General features: G+C 36.3%; 1 protein-coding gene across 1 annotated transcript in view; it reads right to left on the bottom strand.

Annotated features, from left to right (window-relative positions):
* LRP1B (LDL receptor related protein 1B) overlaps nt 1-23,786 on the bottom strand; it is a gene marked incomplete at its 5' end in the record, with an annotated part of 5,941,474 nt that overhangs the window by 2,649,356 nt on the left and 3,268,332 nt on the right. Inside the window, one exon of the mRNA XM_044073672.1 lies at nt 6,323-6,512. Coding sequence (XP_043929607.1) covers nt 6,323-6,512 — 190 coding nt within the window. The remainder of the gene's footprint in view (nt 1-6,322; nt 6,513-23,786) is intronic.

Genomic DNA, 23,786 nt, shown 5'->3' on the forward strand with positions numbered 1-23,786 from the left:
TTGTGGAGTAGGATGGGAATAGTTAAGTATGTAGAAATACATAAAGTTTCTTAGTTCGATATTGTAATGGTTAGAAGATGAGTATAAAATATAAATTTTAGTTAGTTAATATGGACAGAGAATCTTCATAATATAAAAGTCTTTTGGCTTTATCCGGTTAGGGGTTGCCACAGTGGAACTCTGGTCTGCTCATGATTGGCAGTGGATTTTACGGTGCCGAGTTGCCATCCCGACACCCAACCTTCAATGAAGGCATGCCCATTCACGCTCGCAGCTACCTACATGTCTTTAACATCACTCGACCGTGGGGAGGACTTGCAGACTCCACACAGAAGGTGCTCCAGCCGAGAATTGAACGGGAGAACCTCTTGCTGTGAGGTGACACCGCTAACCGCTGCACCACCGCAGCAGAAAGAAACTTCATAATATGACACTGATAAATGTTTAGCGTGGTGCTATAATGGCTCAACTGATATACAGTTGATATATAGTCCAGTAATTAGACATACGTATTGATACTAAAAACACACTGTTGGGACTGATCTTAGGAAAAAATCCTTTCTTCTCAAATAGTAGACAATTTCCTCTAGTCAGCAGAGTGGTAACTGGAACTGTTGTAGCCTCTGCTTATTCAAATACTGTCTTTATTAAATGAAAGACACTTTTGTTTGATTGCGGTGTTTCATGAAAATTAAGCATTATTCTTAATTTATCTACAGTGTGTTTACAATTTGGATAGGATCAGAGAAAAATGTAATTGTTTTATAGAGTATTTCAACATCAGTAAGATGTTCTGTGTTTTACAGGTACATTTTCAACAGACAGAATACAATTCCTGGACAGAGAAACATACTCGGATGAAAATCTGAATGTCTATGATCTACATTATACAGAAAACTTACTTTCACAAATACGTATTTACATTTGTATGATTTCCCATACTTAAGTTTCTGCTCGTTTTCTTCAATGTGTATCTTTTATTCGAAACACTGGTCTTTTCTATGGACTGGTAGAGTGACTGAATAGCAGACACTGTTTCTTGTCATTTGTAACATAACATGTATTTTCAAGGAGCTGAGTGATATCACACGAAGAGCATATTGTAATTCAGGTATGAGAAGATTTAATTACTATTTACCTTTTAGCTATTGACTTTTAGTTTCAAAAGTTGAGCTACATAGTAGAAATATTTTAAATGTCTACACATGTTATCAACTTCACCTCTGTGTGGTTCATAAATAACAGATTTAGGAAGAAATAGAGATGCAGACATTTATGTTGCTGAATTTAATGGACAGCGAATTAAGGACTGTTGAAATGCTTGATTGTATGGCATATTTCAGTTCTTGGGGTGTACCAAATGTCATATTATCAGTTTTGTTTTGTTAGTATAATAGGATCACAGGATCATAGGATCATTGGTGGTTACTAGGCTAATGGTACAAGCCTAACCAAGTTCAACCTGTGTTCCCAAAGGTGTATGGTTCAAGCAAACACTAAAATTAACATCTATTGCCCCTGTCCAAGACAGACACAGGTGGAACCTCCCAGGGTAAATTTACAGTTACCTATCCAGTCATACAAACTGTGCTTAAATAGGGCCAACAAGGGGCTTTGTTTAACATGAATAGGAAGCTTGTTCTAAAAGTGGGGCAACTTCTGTGAGACAAATCTTTTTCTCTAGCAAGTTCTGTTTATGTCACATACCAGGTTAAGAGCCTTTAAGAGAGTGATCCATGTGGCATTTGACTTGCGAATGTGCAGCATTTCCATCAAAGCTGAGTCACAGACTGCTCTTATGCAAGGCACAGGTCACCTCTGAGCATTCTGCATGAGATGGAGTAAAGTGACAAGAATTTCAGTCTGTCTGCATACGACAGATCTTGAGGACCATGAATCTTCTTCATAAGGAACATTTGTGGCATCTTCAATTGTTGCAGCTGTTTAGAGACATACCAAAGGGATCATTGTACTCTATTAATGGCCTGATAAGGGAAGAGTACAGGGGGATTATAACATCTTTTTTTCTGGAGGCAATGCCTTTACTTATGAGATGAGCAATATAAAATGTCCTTCCTACAACTGTGGAGACATAGTGATCAAAGTTAAGGTTGCTGTCAACCTGTGTGCTCAGATCTCTCACCACTGACTGTGTACTTAGGGTATTGATGTTGATGTGGTAGTTTGCAGGAACATCACCATTGTTGAAGGGGATGATAATGCATTTTTTCGCATTAAGTTTAAGACCATGACATTGGCACCAGTCATTAGTCTGCGTAAAACCTTCTTGCAGGATGTTCACATTTCTAGGGGTTTCATTAATTGCTCCCAGTTTGCAGTCATCATCAAACTCTATCAACCAGAGTCCTTTAGTTTTATCCTGTACTTCAGAAAAATAGGTTCTGAACAGAAGGGTTGCCAGAACTGATCCTTGTGTAACACTACTGGTTATGGGTCTACTGGAGGAGGTAGAGTCCCCTCCTTTGACTGCATGAGTTCTATGAGTGAGCCAGTTTGCAACCCACCACACACTATATGGATTGATACCCATCTGGGTGAGTTTTCCCATGATGTCTGAGTTGGGGAGTGTGTAAATGGCCTTGTTTAAGTCTAGGTAGGCTGTATGCACAGATTTGTCATCATCTAGTGTTTTCCTGACTGCCTTGAAGAAGTCCATCAAGCTTAACAGGCATGATCTCTCCTTGACAAAGTCAAACTGGGTGGAGACAGGCATTTGGATACTCCCTATACCTTTGTTAATAAGGTCTCTTCCTTTTTTAATTTCTTTATATCTTTTGGGTTTTTAATTATACAAACAGAACTAGATTGAGCATGAATGAAAAGTTTGTTTCAAGGAAGCTATTGTGAAAGACTGTTAAATCTTTGTGTATTTCTTTTTAAATATCAGGGGTGGTTCTTCCTCAATGAGAAGGAATTGGTCACCTGTGTCATTTACTATGTGCAACTGTGGACGTTCTAGGCTCAAATCATTGATAAACTAAGAAAATAACATATCAATACTACCGTGCTCCCCTAAGGTTCTCATTTCTAACAGAATGAGTTTCTGGGGAAAGAAGAATAAACAGAATTTACTTCAAATAATTTCTCAAGGCTATCTCCAAATTTACATATTTTAAGTTTATTGATTGTACCTGTGAGTAAGAGACATCTGCAAGAAAGTTACCTGCAGGGAGATAGTAAAAGATCAGTGGAAATGGTACATGCTTATATAACAGGTGGGTAACTATCACTGATACAATACACTTTGCTGAAATAAAAGTGTAAATAAATGAAGAAGTTTTCAAAGTTCTGTTATTGTATGCACATGAACAATGCACAGTGTTTAAATGGTCATCTTATGAATTTTAGATGAAACGTAATGGCACTTTCTAAATATACTATTGACCTAAAAGCTACCTAAAGGACTAGATAATAATTAAATCATCTTGTGATAACTTAAGATAATATAAGTATATCATTTTTCATATACTTTATAACTGGGTATAGAAAGGAATCACATGCTTTTGACAGGTCTATATCAGATTGTCGAATGCTGGCAAGTTCGAAGCTTCAAACTACGAACCTGAAAGTTCGAAGCCTTAAAACATCGAATGTAAAAAATAACACTCAAAACCCAAAACAAAACACAAAAAATGCTCTAGGCAGGGGGGCAAACCCCCTGCACCCCCCACTACTTTAATATACCAACTCCAAGATTGCACTACAGTGCAGTAAAGGGAAATCTTCCCTACCCACACTCTATGGCAATCTCCGTTATACGTTTCAACGTTTTTATACTTCGAACTTTCCAGTTCAACGTTTAGTGCTTCGAACTTGTCAGCATTCGACATTATGATATATACCCATTTTTGACAACTATCCCATCTTATTCAACAAAGATTCTAATCAAGTCTGAGAAGTATTTGATGTAAAAAAGACAAGCTCTTGACTTTTTAAACCTGAGTGTAAATAAAGGAGTGACATGAATGCCCATTATTAGCAATGCAGAAAGAAGAGAATTTTCTCAGTAGTTGAAATACTCTTTTTTTTTTTTTATATTTTATTCAGTATATAAAAAAAACTAATCATAACAGGCAACAAGGATTCATCCAAAAGCTAGGTAAAGCAACTACATGGCAATAGCTTGTCTGAAATCCAATTTTTTTTTAAATGCAAATGTTAAAAAAAATGCAATATGAGCACTTTTGTCTGCCTCTGTAGACTTCATCAGATACTAATGGATAAAATCAAACAAATGAATTTAAATAAAGAACACACATCAATATACTGGTATACACCTACCCCTTCTAACAGCATTTAAAGTAGCCCAACACCTTTCTTCCTTTAATCTGCACACCAAAATAAATACAATATATAACAATATTAAAATACTTGCATTAAAGACACTTTTTTAACATGTTACTTCAATAAAACTTTCCTACTTAAGTTAATATTTTATAAGAATCAAAACATAATAATATGAAATGTAAATGAATGTTCAAAATCAATATATATTTAACTTTTAAAGTTACAAAAAGTAAACATAAACCCCATGGAAGCAGAAATAGCATAATGTTAAGGTGCTCACTTCGAAAGCAAAAGGTATAGGATTTGACTCCTGCCAAGGCAACCAGTCAAGCCCACGTAGCTTACAAGGGCACCAAACCTGGCACCACACCATTGACCCATAAATCTATAAGTCATTATAAATAATATCATTATTTGTACATATTTTATAAAACCTTGTCTCAGATAAAAAATCATACCATGAAATAAATTTCAGTAATATATATATATATATATATATATATATATATATATATATATATATATATATATATATATGGGTCTACGACGGTTGATTGAAAACTCACTTGATTGAAAAGGAAATTACTAGGACCACTTCACTGAAAGCTCACGTCACTGAAAACTCATTTCTTTGAATCTCACTCCGTTGAAGGTTATAAATGACCTTTTCCCCACTGTAGTGCGACCCTGGAGTTAGTATATAAAGTAAGGGTGTGTGTGGGGGGCAGAGCCCCCCACATTGGGGGGTATGGGAGTGAAGCTCCCCACATATCTTGGTTATATATTCTCTTTTGGAAACAGTTATTGATTGCACTTGTAGGTATCACTGTGTATAGTTTAAAATGTTTATAATATGTGGGGGGGGCTACGTCCCCACACCCCCAATGTGGGGGCTGTGCCCCCCCCTTACTTTATATACTAACTCCAGGGTTGCACTACAGTGGGGAAAAGGTTATTTATAACTTTCAATGAAATGAGTTTTCAATGACGTGAGCTTTCAGTGAAGTGGTCCTAGTAATTTCATTTTCAGTCAAGTGAGTTTTCAATCAACCTTAGTAGACCCATATAGATAATATCCACCACCATCACCTTTACAGTGCCTTTAGCTTTAGGATACACCCAATGGATATATTTTCATTTAACTCTGGCCAGGATCCTGCTTCTCGGCATAACTGCCACATCAGTTCTTTCTTTTCCAATAGTAGTGACCATGGTCCACCCCTTTCATTCCTTATCAGTCTATATATGCTCATAAATTTAAATGTGTGCTCTGAATTTTCCGTAATGTGTTTATCCAGTGCATTGTTTGTATTTGCTTTCCTGATACTATATAGGTGTTCATAAATTCTTTCTCTCAATCTCCTATACGTTTTGCCTACATAGTACCCTGGGCAGAGGGTGCATTGTGCCAAGTAAATTACTTGGTTTGTTTCACAACTAACATTTTCATTGACCTTATACTGTATACCCTTAACTTGAAACACCATTCCCTAATGCAAATATTTGCAATAATGGCATCTCCCACATTTAATGGTCTCTTTTTCTTTCAATTCCTCCCCCCTATTATTATTCACTGCTTCCAAAATCATTTTAATATTTTTTATCCCTCCTATACACAACAAATTAAAAAGCATTGACACTAGTCTGCAATGGTTTACCTGATATGGCCAGATTAAATGACATGAGTCAATAAAGCCCATTTACTCAAAATAAGATAACTGATTGGCCATATTATTGTTTTCTGTAGTGGGTTTACTTGCCCCATTATGGAGTGGACACTTACTGTATCCATTTATGTAACACTACAAACTCTACAGCTATATTTCATAGAGCTAAGACACGTATTCAGTCAACATATCTCAACAAATATGTGGTTTGTTGCTAAAGACCATGGTCTAACAAATTGATACCCACTTTACTGCATCAAAAAACAATATAAAAAGGATAGCCTCTTCCATTACAATTTACAAACACAAGTATCTATGAAATATCTACAATTAAGAAAATACCCTACTTTTGGCATTCGTCTAATGCAAGCACATGAGGGTGATCCTCTTCAGACATGGTGATCACAGCTTGTCTAGTAAAAGCTCCTTGTCTGCTCTGGTCAATGGAATGTCTAGTTATTGTTGAAGTTGTCGAGCTGGTCCAGTATAATGTATCCCATTTCCTATGGTAAGCAAGGCCTTCCACAGATCCCACACCTGAAAATCAATAAAGTAGTAAGTTAAGTAATAAAGGTTGTATCACTTTGAAGTAGCTAAACTTCACAATACTAAAACAAGAAAAACACAGATTAGTTTCATGAAGGAGCTAAACTCTAAAATACTCTAATACAGATTATGAAAAGTATGCAGACATGAAAACAATTGTGTTACGTGGACTGTCTATTTTTCTAAGCTTTTATAATAAAACAAGTAGGAAAAGACAGAAAAAAGAATAGCAGGTGATTGTTCATCCTGGCAGTTTTGGATTCACATGTGCAACAGACTTGGGGGTGTAAATGGATAAAGGATTGGCTTTGACCCAGATGAACCAATATCAGCACATGAGCTGGATATGGTGTAAAATAGTCATGTAAGTAGTAAGGCAGATCTGGTACTATCTTATCTATTTCAGAAATGAGAGATAATAGGCTTGCATCTCTAACACCAAAAAGAAACAAGGTATAAATACTGAACAAATCTGAAGGAGTCATTCAGAACAGGAAGGGCCGAGGAACAAGGGGTGAACACAACCAGCATATTGTACAGACTAACTACTTCTCAGATGTCTGAAAGTCTTTTTTTTCACAAAGAGTGTTGTGGGCCTTGGAATGGGCTGCTGGAATAGGTGGTGAAAAAGGAATCTCCATTTGCATTCAACAGGGAACAATGCAAAAAGAAAAATGGGAAAGGCATGGATGGATGGGAAAGATCATGGAATGGGGGGCGCTATGCAAGGCTAATACAGTGACACTCAGTACCAAAAGATTTAAAAAAGTGAGTCCATATGCATAGCAGAGGAATATACAGTAAAGAAGGAAAAATAGGACTTTTCAAAGTGAATTAATGGGGCCTTAAGTTTCTGCCAGTCTTGGGTGGATCTTGTCATCTCGGGGATGATTAAAAATTTTGTTTCTGATAGAATTGACCACTACTGAATATATGGCCTTTGCAGATTTTAAATATGAACTGCTGTTGAGCACATATGCACATGTAATGAATAGTATTATTGGGGCAGGCTGGTGAAAAAAAAAAATGGTTCGACGTTCTGCACTTTCGCTATTCTCATGTCGACAATGTCGGATTCGACATTGTTGGCTTTTGAGAATATAATAGGTAACCAAGAAAAGTACTACCATGCTATAACTCTAAAAGTGAAACAGAGTGATCATTATATTCACAGTCTGTCTGACATCTGGCTTTATTTTTCAACAAAAAATAACTTATCTTGTCTATTTCACAGCAGAAATAACATTTTGCCCTTTTCTAGTCATTTGTGAAGAAAGCAAAATCTCTGCTATTCTCTTTCTGCAACAACAACAATACATAATTATAATAATAATAATAATTGTATTTACCACTAGGGAGTGATTCCACAAAGCTATATGGAATGTATCTGTATTAGACAATGCTGCATAACAATGTGATTCATGTTATTTCAGTCCCAGCAGAACAAAATCTTTCAAATCAAATCTCCATTTTTCTAAACCAACAAAATACACTGAGGACTAATCAGTATTACCTACGCGCTAAAGTGAATATTTAATAGCATTTTGTAAAGATTTATAGGAAAGTAACAAGTGCAATAAATAAGGGTGACACAACTGAACAAGAAATAATTGATTTTTAGGAGCATATTTGTGAATGCTGGGCTACACAGTTGTCTGTTTGCTGGACGTTCTTGAAGACAAATGTGATAATGAAAGCATCTCCTTAAAAAACTATATCTAGCTATCTATATGATAGAAATCTAAATCTACAGATATAAATAGATATAAGTACTGTTAAGATATGGAATGCTAACTTAGTTTTCTGCTTCTGCATAGTGAGCATTGATCATTTACTGTGGAAGCAATATGCTAATGTGAAGCAAAGTTCAACATGAATGAATACAGGCTAATCTACTATCAATTTATTAATATGAAGAAAAGAAGAAAGTGTTTGCCAAAATGCCCTGAATATATGATCAATACTGATTCATTATTTGCACTTCCTTCAAAACTATCCCCTTGGAATGACTTTGATAGATTTTCCCTCTGGTTATATTTTCATGCCAAAGCAGCAAGGAGCTGTTTCTCCTACACTGAAATTGAAGCAGCTGCTATTTTATTTCAAAATGGATACAGTTTACCTTAGATAAGATGTCTATCAGTGAAGATTTTCATCCTCTTTTATACTGTTCAATTCTTACTTGGTGTGGGAATGTGAACATCTAATTAAAATATGCCTCATATTTTACTCTATGTGGATTTTCTCTACTGTTATGCACAGCGTTAATTTATACCCTGTTCACTTATAACTTTTTAAATCTTATTATAAATACATAATGAAAAAGAAGTTGGGTTTAATTATCAAATGCTGAGACGCAGTGCACAATAAGTCACACTACATAATTAAAATTGCATTAGCTTTGTCAGCACTTGAATATTAGGAACACTGTGCACCTTCTGTCTGTGGTCTAGCTGAGAAGTACACTATTCATCTTTTGCTCCAAATCCATGACGACAGCATGGCAAATTTACTTATATCTGTGTGGGCACTGGTATTCAGATGCACAGCTCAACAGCTGGATAAAAGTTGAATGCTGCTAAAAAAAATGAGTAACATATTTTGTTCATTTAATAAGGTTATGTGTTTAGCAGACCATGTAATGACTGCTATGGGAAATGTTAATGCATGTGCATTTGGTCTATTCTGGTAACTATGTTTTCTAGCCAGCAGCACACTTCTGTTGTTTTAGTGCACCATCTGCTAGAGTAATCTTCCATATGCATTACAAAATAGGGGGTAACTAGACAGCTACTTTATCAAATGTCACGTATGAGATGCAAACAGCAAATCAGCACCATGCTAGAATTAAAAGAAAAATCAATTTGCAGACAGAGCTACTTTGATTTACAGAAGACACTGAGCTCATATTCACACTGCTGATTGGCATACAGAGGAAGAGCTGCAAATTGCAGTAACAAATTATATGGCTATGTGGTACTTCCCACTCTGAAGCTTTAACACACTGTTAAACTGGCCACCCCATTTTGAGTAACTGCAACTGAATGCTAAGGAACTTGTTATGAAAGTGTAAAAGAAAGGTCGTAGTGTTTGTAGATATCTGGCAAGTATTATGTGCAGAAATTCTTTATAAGTCTAGTGCTGAGAAGCAGGTCAGCAACATAATAATTTCTGCCACTTTCAAAGGATTCAAAATCAGAAGATATTGACTAAATGTTGAAGGGTAGCTTCTGTATAATATGCATCAGACACCCTGAATGTAACAGTGGGGTGGCATAATATAGCAATAACCCATGCCTGGGTGTGGGTAATGCTAAATTTACCCACGGTTGGTGTGGTTTGGTCCCGAGGGCAAAGCCCGAGGGACCAAACAAAGTCAACCGTGGGAAAATTTAGCATTACCCACACCCAGAAGTGGGTTATTGCTATTATACCATGACATTATTTAAGAAAAGAAACTATTACTTTTCTTAAATAATGGCATAGTATAATGCCTGTTTACTGCCCTTCCGCAGATGTCTGGCATCCGGTAGTTCTGATGTACTGCGCACCTCGCAGTACATCAGAGTTGAGCAAAGCAACGGAGAAAGCAAGATCTCCGTTGCTTTTTAGTGTTTCGCTATATTAAATGAGTTTAACATAGCGAGACAGTTTTAAAATAAGCAACGGAGATGTCCGTTGCTTATTTTAAAACTGTCTCGCTATGTTAAACTCATTTAACATAGCGAAACACTAAAAAAAAGCAACGGAGATCTTGCTTTCTCCGTTGCTTGAAACACTGTCTCGCTATGTTAAATGGGGTTAACATAGCGAGACAGCTTTAAAATAAGCAACGGAGACCGTTGCTTATTTTAAAGCTGTCTCGCTATGTTAAACCCATTTAACATAGCGAGACAGTGTTTTAAAAAAACGTGTTAGACTAATGGAAAAAAGTCCGGGCGACCGGACCTTTTTCCATTAGTATAACTCGATTTACAACGGGCACGCTGGCCAATCAGCGTGCACGTTTTTCGGCGGTCATGGTATAATATATATTTTAATATACACACACCCTCATGCATGTGTGCAGACATACAGACGCACACACACACACACACACACACACACACACACACACACACACACACACACACATACACAGACATGCGCACACATATATTTTTCTCTCTCTCTTTCTCTCTCTCTCTCTATATATATATATATATATATATATATTTTTTTTTTTTTTTTTTGTTTGTTTTTTTTTGTTTTAGACAGAGGTAGAGACAGTGCACATGAGCAAGAGAGCTGCATACACAGATGCACACATACTAATAAATATCAAAGTGAATGTAGAAATACAGACATCAGGAAGATCCAAAAAAAGAAAAACTATTATTATGACAAAATTAAGAAAAAAAATTGGTCTAGTATATGTGCCCTCAATAGTTACTATTAAAATTATGACAAATCTAGATGATGTTAATATAAAGGAACATTGAAGTAAAAGGACTATGTTGTTAGATCCAAAAATATGAAAATATGTATAGAAAGAAGTGACGAGTTGTAGTACATACTAAACTGCAGCCGATTGCATCACATTCTGTGAACTGCAATGTTCTTCTCCAAAGAACAGTTTCTCTGAGATGGGAGCAGAGGTCACTAGAATCAGAAGAGGTATAAATATAAGGCTCCATATGCCAAATGTATGGTTGTCTTAAACTGACGTCCTACTGTCATTTGGTAGATAGAGGAAATGACATGGTAAGTCACTTATGTAAATCACAAACGTCACACTCTGAACATGACTTCACTATACCTAATCAAGTGAATTAAAAGTTGTTGCAGACAATCTACAAGTAGGACTTTTGTCAACAAAACTCAAAGTGGAGTCCCAGTTTTATTTTGATGGGAGCAAAGCCCAACATATCCACTGTACCATGGTTCAGCTCCTCATCCCCTTCGTGTTCTTACCTAATTTACTCAGCTTTAAGATTGCTGCAACATGGGTAGAATGACAATCACTTTACAAGATTATTTTGCAATGGCATGAATACATTTCATTGGTGATAGTTTATTTATTTATTTTATTTTAAATTTGTTGTCTGGGATAGTCCAACTGGATACATGTCCATTTTCAGTGGAGGCCCAGGGAGAAAAGCTCCAAACTTACAAACAGATAAAGACAAGCAAGTTATAGTATATGCACATATATATATACACACTGTATTAACATGCAAGTTATAGTCTCACATTTCAAGCCTATGAAGAATACAGTTTATTTTCAGAAATATATACAAATATGTTACAGTTTCTCTTATCAAACCTATAGGTGCAGCTATATACAAACAGAAAATGAGGCTGAATAATCCTAGGAAAAATTGATGTTGGCAAATTGTGTCATATTCAGTAAAAGTTTTGTTACTGAACATATGATGGAACTGCAGTTTGGAACAGCAAAGTGCTCATTCAAGGTCTTGTTTGGTCATCTAAGATTTAGTGGCAAAGCATAGTGGTGACCTGCTCTGACCTCTTTCTGTTGTCCTTTTCTACTGTAATGGTGTTGATATGATAAAGCTAAGGAGAAGACAGTGACTAGCATAAGAAGAAGAAAGTAGAAGGTGTCAGGCACAGGATTTTCTTCCTCCAGTAACTTTGTTGTAGCAAATTCCTATGATCAGATCACAATGCCTGAAAGCAGAGATTTTTGGGAATGAAACCAAGAACTACAATGTGAAGCTCATTAAGATGTAATGATTATAATCATCTTACAGTAGATGACACCAAAGGTGCAACATACATTTCTAAATACCTATCTTGCTGTTTTCAGATAAAAATATGAGACAGAAATGATATAGCAATCATTTGCTGAAAATGAGATGGTTAAAACTGTTTGCGTTTTACACTGGGACTGTTCTTTTCTGCATAAATCTTTCAACAAATTCTGTGCTTACAATCTTTACCTAAGCAGAACAAAAAACGTGTTCAGCATTAATCTAATTATTTTATTATTTCTTAATGAAGGCAACATGCAAGAAAGAAATTCTGAAAGATAGTCATGTGGATGTCAGAAATTAAGTTAAATCATTCAGTAAATTAAAAACAATACAATCAGTTGTAATGTCTACATATCTCATTAATTAATGTGAAGACACATTCTACAAGAAAACTACATTCTGTCTGGCACATTACATTATCATGCTACATGATTACATCAACATTGTTATCACATAGTAAATCTATATGAACAGAGCTTCTAAAAAAGATAACACTAAAGAAAATAAAAAAAAAATAGTAATATGGAGTTAAAAGTAACTTGTCTCCCAGAAGAGTAACTACAGAGAATTACAAATAAAAAGGCATATTCGAAATGGAAAAGTATATGGAATGCATCAGCAAAAAATGACAACTAAGAAATTACCATATCTGCATGCTGACCAGACAGCATGATGACACCTGCATGTCTTTGGGAAGATGGTGCTGCATGCACTTATGATGCTGACTTGTCTGAAAAACTAAAATTAAAACTGCTTATCCTCAAAGGAAACCTTTTAAGCAACTTGACATTAATGATGGAAAATTGTTCCGTTAGTTATACGAACAGAACAGGTTTGCCTACAAAAGATGATGATCATTCTATTAAGAACATTTTAAAATTGTTACGCCGCTTGCAACAACTGCAGCACGTTAAAACTCTCTTTGCTGATTTGATTTGTTTTGATAACATATTGGTTATAATAATTCTAATGAGCTGTAGCTAACTGTAACTCACTTTTTGCATTCTTTTACCTAGATAGTTGAAAGATAATATTTGAGACATGGAACTGTAAAAACAGAAAAGACAGCAAAATGATCTTCATGGCCACAAGACAAGAAAATCCATTGCAATAGAGATTCAGAATGATTAAAAGAAAGATAATGCTGAGTGACAGCTCTCACAGCAGAGGATACAGAATTCAGAAGGAGTCCTAGGTCAGTGCCTAGAGTGTCATGAGGGGCAGAAATGGTGGAACACCTGTGTAGCATGTTCTCACTGGAAAAGGATGCCACTTAGGTTTTTACTAGCCAAACCTCCATCTATTTGATAGGTAGAAGGGTACACTAAAGGTATGTTTATTGGGACATGACTGGTATTAGAGCATAGCTGACATGCCTGACAGTGATCAGAAATGTGCTAATAATGGCAACAGACTGGTAAGGAGGATGAATAGCAGCGAGAGTGATAATAAACCTCGCATGGCTACACATCTGATTACTGAGCACTGTTAAAATAAAATGACTAAAATGGGAAGAATGTAATAATTTTAATGCATTGCAATAAACTATTCAAAATCATGAATAGTGATGTTATACATCCATTTTAAAGCTCTGTTATTAAGAAATTTCATGATACATTAAGAAACAGTGAACACTGACACGGACAGCAGTAATGTTCAAGAGACAGAAAACATATCACTTGTTAGAGAAACCACACAAAGAGGTACAGACACACAGAAATGCCCAAGCGTGAACACAAAAGGACTTCCTTCACCTTCTGTTTCTTCTCCATTTGTTACATACTGTTTGAGAAACTACTACTGGTCTGATGTAGAATCTCTTCTTGAATGGGTCATTAGATGTAAATGCTCTGCTATATGGGTTCATTTTAATATCATTGAATATAGACAATTTTATTGCAGTCTTGTGTAATGCTTGACAAAGGGAATCTGTCATGGAGTCTGTGAGCTGGCTTTGGAGAACATGGTGAAGTGCTTTGCTTCAAGTGCTACCGATAACACTGCTGCATTTGACCTGTTCCAGGATGAGCATTTGCTCTCTCGAAAACAAGCAGGTCAGGTACTATTTCCATCCTCTGTCTACCTGAAGTAGGAGGGGTCAACTCTGAGAAAGTGGTACAGATCATTTATTTAACAGCACGCAGGGAAGATTTCACCTAGCTCTAAATGAGAGATGGAAAGAAGGTTTTCTTCTGCAAGACTCAATATGTTCCATATTAACAAACCAGCATATGAAGCAATTCCAGAATGTCATGCGGAAAGATCTAATATGGGAAGTAAACCTAAACTGATTATTATTTGTACTACAGTGGTTAAGATTCCTGCTCTTGGACTGTCTGAGAATAGTGACTATGGTAAAACTTCCATCCAACACATTACCAATATTAATGCTCTCTTTAAATCATCCAGCAGATGATCACCTTTATTTCAAGTCATTATGCTCAAATACAACTGTCTCACAGAGACTAGAAAGTCTTGCAACTTCACACTGTTCACACTCAAACTTGGCTATGTGTTTGGTTGACATGTGACAGCCATAGGGAAACTGTGGAGCTGCCACACCTTGCCCAAACACAATACCCAAGTTTGGCAATGTTAGTGTGGTAGGTGTGGGGATGGAGTAGGAGGAAGTGCAGGGTAGGGTTTTAGGTAGCAATTGGGAGGGGTTTTAGTTTAGAAAGGGGAGTATATAATTAGGGAATGCGTGGGAATATTACGTTTAGGGAGTGGGAAATGAGTTATAGGTTTAGGGAGTGGGAGGGAAGATTTAGGGTTAGGGCGTAATTGGGATATTAGGTTTAGGGAGCAGGAAGGAAATTTTAGGTTTAGGAAGTGGGAAAGGAATTTAAGTATAGGAATTGGGAGAAGTATTTTAAGATTAGAAAGCTATTGGGGGCTTTGGGTTTCGGGAGGGGGGAGTGGAGTTTTAAGTTTAGGGAGTTAGGTACTTTCAGGTTATGGATGGCAGCACTATGGTTAGGGTTATTAACGGGGTGGATGTTTTAGGGTTAGAGTTAGTGTTCTGGTAGGGATATGCATTTCTGTAGAGTTGTGTAGTGGGATTGCTATGCAATTCAGTAGGCTTTGGCTCAAGGGATACTTGTCAATTAAAGCAAGTGTCAGTGAAAAAGCATGTCATGAGCTACTGGAATGCAGGCGCATGTTGTAGACTCTTGACTACTACTTGTGACCACCTTTTGCCACTACCCCTCTTAACTTAATTCCCCCTCAAAACATTACTAAGAGCCCAAGGATTGCATGATAAGCTGTGAAGTTCATTTTAGTGCCCCATTATTCCAAACTAAAGTTTAACAATTTCATACTCAAATGCCACCATCTTTGAAAGCTTTAGTCTGTGTGTCTGTGTGCCATTATATTCCTTGTTGAATCTGCTGACATGTTTTCATTCATACTGAGCTACATGTTGTTTGTTCAATGGCCTTGTAGCCTCTCTAATTTAAATTAAAACATCTGCAAATGGCTAAAAAATATTAATAGTTATCACTTATGGGGATTTTGTACTATCAGGCATATCCAATGGGGTTCTACAAAGGTTCCTTATCAGAGATGCATTATTTACTTACTATTAAGTAAAAGAAATATAAATACAGATGTCTCTCCCTCTATTATTCTCACAGTCTTTTCCCAGTGCTCTTTGCTAAACTGTCACAGACTGATAAAAGTACTCAGTTAAGAAAATATATCAGAATATTCTACTTCTGAAATAATGATTAGCTATTTACTGTCAACACTAAAAAGTACAAATGCATGATTCTTGGCACTGTTCCTATTTTTAGAATGTTCTTCCTCAGTGACAGTTCTATAACCTATACCAAAAGTATCATCTTTTACAAAAATATATGTACCTATATAGTCTATCAGGGATTTTCTACCACTGAAAACTTGGGATTCTGATTACATTATTTTCTTACTTTTAAGCACTGTGTTTTTCATTATCTGAAGACATTTGCTACAGAAATGGAATCTACTTTTGAATAAATATAATTTTTGTAATTAAACTTAGAAAAAGTTAAGTTCAGTAAATGTCTGTGTTATATGGGTCTATGTCACATAATTGAACTTCCAAAATTTTGAACACCATATGGTCGAACTGGGAAGTTCGAAATGTGATAACATCGAAACCTCAGAACAGTGAATTTTTTCCCAGCGAAAAAATTTGCTGTTCTGAAAAACACACACACAACACAAGCACACCAAAAACATAATAAACCTACACTAAACCTTACCTACACAACTATCTATGCGCTAACCGTAACCCAAACCCTAACCCTAAGGTCCGTCACTATCGCACACTTACCTTACCCGCACCCTAACCCTAAAGTCTGTCACTATCGCACACTTACCTTACCCGCACCCTAACCCTAAAGTCTGTCGATATCGCACACTTACCTTACCTGCACCCTAACCCCAATGTCCGTCACATTTGTACACTTACCTTAACCCGTTCCGTAACTTTTGCACCGCCGTGGAAAAAAATGTCGAAGCCGCAAAAGCAGCTAACCAAATTCCTTCCCTGGGAAAGAATTTGTATTTCCGCAGCTTCGACATTTTCAATTTCGAACTTCCCCGTTCAAACTTCTGTTGTTCGAACATCTGGAAGGTCGATTAAATGACATAGACCCATGTTATATTGGGACTGTAGAATCCAACTTCATTGTAACACACTTTGAGGGCAATCTCACTACACTACAGACCACATGAAAAGTGACCCTTCTCTTCATTTGGATAGCTTTTTAGAACAAAGATCATTGTGGTCACATAAACAGAAAAAACTGAGATCAGAGCATTCAGTTTGAATGGATATGCTTTCTAGAATACAATGCCTTAATCAGGGCTGACAAATATTTGAGCACATCTGGAAGCCTTCCTTTGATATTACAAGAAATGTGGCTTCCCCATTATTTTATGAAGCAGCTTTCATGGTTAAGATTCATATCCATATTGCAGCTAAATAGATATTTCATTTTGCGTCTTCACACAGACACACACACACAGATACAGACAGACAGACAGACAGACACACACACACACACACACCATATATGTATATACTAGACAGATTATCTTGATATAGCACTATTTCCAAACGTACATCTTATGCACTGGTATGCATGATAAACTCTTTATTAAAATCAGGAGTTACTAACACAGGATCAAAATATATTATCTTTTTTAGATCATCAAATGCACAGTCATTCTTGTGGACCATTGCAACTTGGCAGGAGATTTTCCTCTTTTTACATCTGTCAATGAGCAAGCAATAATCACAAAAGTAGGTGCACACACACACACACACACACACACACACACACACACACACACACACACACACACACATACACTCGCGCACACACACACACACACACACACACACACACACACACACACACACACACACACACACACACACACACACACACACACACACACACACACACACACACACACACACACACACACACACACACACACACACACACACACACACACACACACACACACACACACACACACACACACACACACACTTTCTGTAGCACGCACCTTTTTTGTCTCGATTCTTACTACTTGTGGTCTTACTTCTACCCTTTCTGTAAGATAACCCAACATTTGACTTCCACCATGCTCCATTTAGTTTTCTTAGCATTCACAGCCAAGCCTACCTGCACTTTTGGTAAGTGAGATGTCCATTGCTCTGAATGAATGACAGTGTCATCCGAGTATGCAGTATAATACTGTCAGGTGGCTTTAATATTTTCCATCTGACTTTAAACGGCTGTTTGGGTTTGATGTGTCAGTGAAACAGTGTGCCCCTTAAGTGGTTGCAGAAATGTTTTTTCTTTGGAAGAGGGATAAGTGATATCTGTCAGTATCCCTTTGTCAAGTCCTGTGTTATCAAGTGCCTGGCCTTTTCCAGGTACTCCATTAATTCCTCAGTCCTAGGTACGGAATAGATATCGAACTTTGATATGCTATTCAGTTCCCTAGAACACATTACAAAATCTGATGCTTCCTTCACACTTAGTGTAGCTAGGTTGGGGTAAGAGGGGCTACTGTCCTAGATATAAAGTATTGGAGGATGCAGTCAGCTGACCCGAATCTCTCTTTAATGCAGTATTGACTTTTAAAAGCCGATATTGCATTTGCAGTCAAACCTGAGCACTGTAGTGCTTTGCGTGTGGTCTGAAGTGCAGCAACTGACTTTATTGTAAGCAATGCTCTTTTACCATATTGCTGTGATAAGGGTAGTAAACAGCTACAAGGATCAGAAGATTCAACATGGAGTTTAAAGGCAATGAAAATATGTTGCTTGAAAAGGACTCATAACTGGAAAAGCAAATTCCAAAACAAAGAACAATGTATCTCTTATAGAAATCGCCAACATTTCCAAGTTTTCTATGTTATGGCATGTTGAAATGAAAAAGATCTTGATATGGATTTCCCACTGCTTTGGAAGAGAAGCATTATGCAAAGATCCTCTCTCACTCCACCAGGCATTAAATGATTAAGCTAACATCTGACTATCAGAGCAATGAAGGAAGCAAACAAGGTCCTGGAGTGTAATATTTGTGGAAATCTGGATGAATATTGAGAATTGATCAGGTAGATATTTTAGTCAAGGTGGGCATGCAAATGATGGCAGCTACGCATTGTTATGTGTGTATGATTAAAGTGTGCACATGGCCAAAAAAGTCTGCATTGTTATGTGTGTATGATTAAAGTGTGCAAATGGCCAAAAAAGTCTGCATTGTTATGTGTGTATGATTAAAGTGTGCACATGGCCAAAAAAGTCTGCATTGTTATGTGTGTATGATTAAAGTGTGCACATGGCCAAAAAAGTCTGCATTGTTATGTGTGTATGATTAAAGTGTGCAAATGGCCAAAAAAGTCTGCATTGTTATGTGTGTATGATTAAAGTGTGCAAATGGCCAAAAAAGTCTGCATTGTTATGTGTGTATGATTAAAGTGTGCACATGGCCAAAAAAGTCTGCATTGTTATGTGTGTATGATTAAAGTGTGCACATGGCCAAAAAAGTCTGCATTGTTATGTGTGTATGATTAAAGTGTGCAAATGGCCAAAAAAGTCTGCATTGTTACGTGTGTATGATTAAAGTGTGCAAATGGCCAAAAAAGTCTGTTTATTCTTTGAGCCAAAATACAATAACCATCCAGTTTTCCAATGTTTTGGGGCCAAAAGTAAGGATTGTCTAGGAGATGGCTTCAATATTACAAGGGTCTCTCAAAATAATGGGTAAGGAGGGGGCAATGAAAGAGGCATTACTTGTGTTAAAAATAGCACCCTGTGGGGGAAAGTGAAAAAAGGAAAATGTGTCAAGTAGGTTGAGGATTATAATAACAATATAGATACTACAACAACCATGAAAAACTGTTACATTGTAACATTTGTGAGAATGGACCTGGACTTCAAAGTATCCTATGGGAAGGTAGGCAAATTACCATTCATTTCTGATTTAGTTTCAAATGTAGCCAAGCATCCGAGTTTTTCACGACATAATGTATTGTATGGAATGGTGCCAGTTTCGTATTAAATTATTTCTGTTCTGCATAAATAAATAAAGAAAGCTAACAGCTGAAAAGTATAGCTGCGTATTCATGATGAAACAGAACAAAAGATTTGTGCCAGTCTAGTCTGAAAGTTTAATATATTCCTGGTTATTATTTAGCACTGTTAATTCAATGAACTTCAAATTATGGTAAAGCCTCTATAGATGGCTTATGATCTGTAAGAAGTGTTCTCCTTTGGAATGCATTATTTTATATCAATGCATAATACTGCAGCACTGCAAGGTATAGTGAATGAATCCAATTGGAAAAGAAAAAGATCTTATAAATCTAGCTGTTTTCTTAGTGTTGAATAGAAGCTCAACAGGGTTAGCTTAACACAAGTGTAGATATACTATCATTAGAGCAAATAACATGTGGAGTGGGTAGCTTCAAAAGGTGCAATTAAATAAGTCTACAACAGATGAAACTGATGAAGAAACTTAGTAAAATATTTCAAAGTCAAATGGTACAAACAAACAGAAGATTTATTAAGGATTTGTCAAGGGGGTGATTATTCAATGTGACTTAATGGATTTTTTAAAGTAGAAAGAGTGCTATTGAAGGGCAAGAGTGTGACTAGGCTTACTAACAATACCAGAGATTATTTTATTATTATTATGGTTACAGAGGTTTAAAGACAGTGGTATTTATAAATTAATTATGATTAGAAATTTAATTAAATTACCTAATGTAATATAGACTTAGTAATATCATTGACTAATATGGTGTATAGCCTTTTGATGACTTCAGAAATGGTGAAGCTGCTGCAAGTTGCAAAGCAAAATGTGGCAAATGTTTAGCTCTGGGATTGTTAGTGACTCTAAAGTGATAATCTGTAATATGCTTGGGAAATGCGGACAACTCAGAAATAAGACTTCCTGTAATGGAGCTTGATTTTTAAATAAGGATACAATATTCAGAAGCCATGCCATAAAAGAAATCATCATTTCTCTTCAGATTGTTCTGAAACAGTGCCAAGTTTTAAACTTTTTGTTAATAAGTCTGCACCAGTCTGGTTATCGGTCATCAGTCGTATACAGGTTTCAAAAAAGTATTTAACATCTTAAAAAAAAACAGAGTATAATTAAAGGAAAAACTCTACATGTTGTATGAGGACTAAACATAGCAGAGACATATGTCAGAGGGGATTACAGTTTTAATCTGATATTTTCTGAGGATTGAGTATCTGTGAAAAACAGTGTTCTTAGTGTGTCCTTAGCAATGGGGTTTGAAGGTTTATGACTTTGTTTTTCATTTTGTTGTTTCTCCTATGGATGAAACATAATGAGATTTTCAGACAGTTTTGACAGTAAGTCACTTTTTCTTGCCACTTGAATAGTTACATAATCTCAGAGTGGTCAAATACAGATAATCCACATAATTTATGAAACATTTGAATGTAGGACACAGTTACACTAAGTACAAAAAAGCTGCTAAAAGAAGGTGGCATTTCCAAGCATTGTAGGCTTGGCATGTCATTGCTATAGCTGGGTAAAATCAATGTGGTTAGATGTCTGGTAAAAGCTTACTTGGAATTAGCACAAACACTGTATTATAAGAAACATGTCTTCTCGCCATATGACTCTGTATGCATGATTAGATATGCTCGGAATATGTACTGTATGCAACTCTAACCATTTTGCTTAGTCTGTTCTACATTTTTAGTTGCACTTGGAAAGCTAAAGTAATATATTTTCACAGTTTACAGAATATGATTTTATGAAATATGGACCTGCTGTGTTGGTTAAAAAATTAAAGCTTCCTTGATTACCCACTCCTCATACAAAAACTTCAATGAGTTTCCACTCAGTCTAGTAAAATATCTGTGCTATGCAAACAGTTTCTTGTCTTTTATAACCTACTGTGTGATACATTAAATGTGTCTGTGTATATACGTGTGTGTGTGTGTGTGTGTGTGTGTGTGTGTGTGTGTGTGTGTGTGTGTGTGTCTGCAAAAGCACACATACCTTTAAGTCTCTATTCTTTGATTTATAGTACTTACAATTGGCGGCATTATATCATGGGATCATATTACTGGTTATGTAAACAAAAGAAAGTTAAACATGGATTTTAAATAAAAAGGCAGATAAATATGTGTTTCAATCTGATGAAGTCTCAACATTGTGTACACTAGAAGGAAGTTCTAAATTTCTGTTCTTCTGCAATAAAGAAAACCTTTTTTTTTCACAGTATTCAGTTTTTGGTGTATATATATATATATATATATATATATATATATATATATATTTTTTTTTTTTTTTTTTTTTTACTTCGGTGGTGGTGCTGCGGTAGCATTGTCGCCTTACAGTAAGATGTTGTCCTGTTCGATTCTCAGCTAAAGCGTCTTCTGTGTGGAGACATGCGTGAATGGGCGTACCTTCGTTGAAGGTTGTGCATCAGGGCCGGCAACTTGGCACGTTTATTTATTTTATTTTATTTTATTTAACGTTTGTTGACCAGGAAAATCTGACTAGGTTCCACAGATCCTGTTTTCAGCAGAGGCCCGGGGAGAAATGCTCCAGAAGCATGTCTTTAGAATGTGGGAGGAAACTGGAGTACCCGGAGGAAACCCACACGAACACAGGGAGAACATGCAAACTCCACACAGAAGGCACCCCAGCCGAGAATCAAACAAGAGAACCTCTTGCTGTGAGGTGACAGCATTAACCGCTGCACCACTGCACCACCCGTTAAAGTAAAAATCTACTGCCAATCATTAGTGGACCGGAGTTCCACTGTGGCGACCCCTAACTGGGAAAAGCTGAAAGACTCAATAACATATATATATATATATATATATATATATATATATATATATATATATTTATATATATATTTTTTTTTTTTTTTTTTTATCAAATATAGCCAGTGGCCATGTTAGTTTCATTTTTTGTAATATCCTATGTGCCACTTTTCTTGTTACACTTTCATTTTAATTCCCTGCTCAGCGCTGTGGTGTAAGCAACTTATTATTTTTTTAGATATTTACTTCAAGAACAAAGCTCAGGGTGTGAATCTTAGCATCCAAATCAAGAATTTATAATAAGGGTTATGAAGGCTGGGATCTGAATATAAATCTTTGGATTGTATGGAACATTATCTGCTCCATGTACAACCAGTCACAGACAAAAAAAAATAAGTGAATGAGCACCAAGGGTTTTACCAGGCAGTTAGCCTCAGTTATGTTCCCATAGCTGCAGTTGCTTGAAGCACAAGACACCAAGGAACACAATGTCAGTTGTTGTGTTCTATAGAGAATCACTGTTGATACAATTTCTAAGTGTGCAGCAGCAGTGATTCCCTTCTTTTGGGAGATTTCTCAGGTCTTCAAGTTGGTGCAATCATGAAACTGATATACATAAGTTCAAGGTCGGTAGGATGCTTCTCCCCCTTCATTAGGGGGTACAGCAGGGCAGGGCTTGTGTCTCCTGGGAAAACTTTTTTTTTCTTTGCTATTTTATATTTAAAGCATTAGTTTTTGCATTTCCCATGCTTAGTGCTTTGTCATTTAATATTCCATAGTGCCAGCTTGCAAAGCCTTTGAAAGCTAGTAAGCCACTTTATCACAGACACAATGTAGAAATTAAATGCCCCTTTGAAGAATGAATTGCTTTAAATGTAGTTAAATACTTCATTCTGCCATACTTTTTTATTTATAAAACTGGCAGAGAGAATTATCTAAAATCTTTTAAAGCTGTTTTACCTTTTTCTACTGCTCTCTGAAAGCTAGTACTGCCTGCTGTCACTCTCATGCATGAGGCATTTATTTTTATTTATTTTGTTTTATTTGATTTGATTTTATCTTTTGTTGACTGGGTTAGTCTCATTAGGCTAGCTGCCTGTTTTCAAGGGAGACCAGAGGTGGTATTTATACTACTAGGGGAAATTAGTCCAAGGCATTATGGAACTTCCCCTACTCAAT

This window comes from Protopterus annectens, chromosome 6.part0 (assembly GCF_019279795.1).
Source record: "Protopterus annectens isolate FY-2018-M chromosome 6.part0, PAN1.0, whole genome shotgun sequence".
NCBI classification, from domain to species: Eukaryota; Metazoa; Chordata; order Ceratodontiformes; family Protopteridae; genus Protopterus; species Protopterus annectens.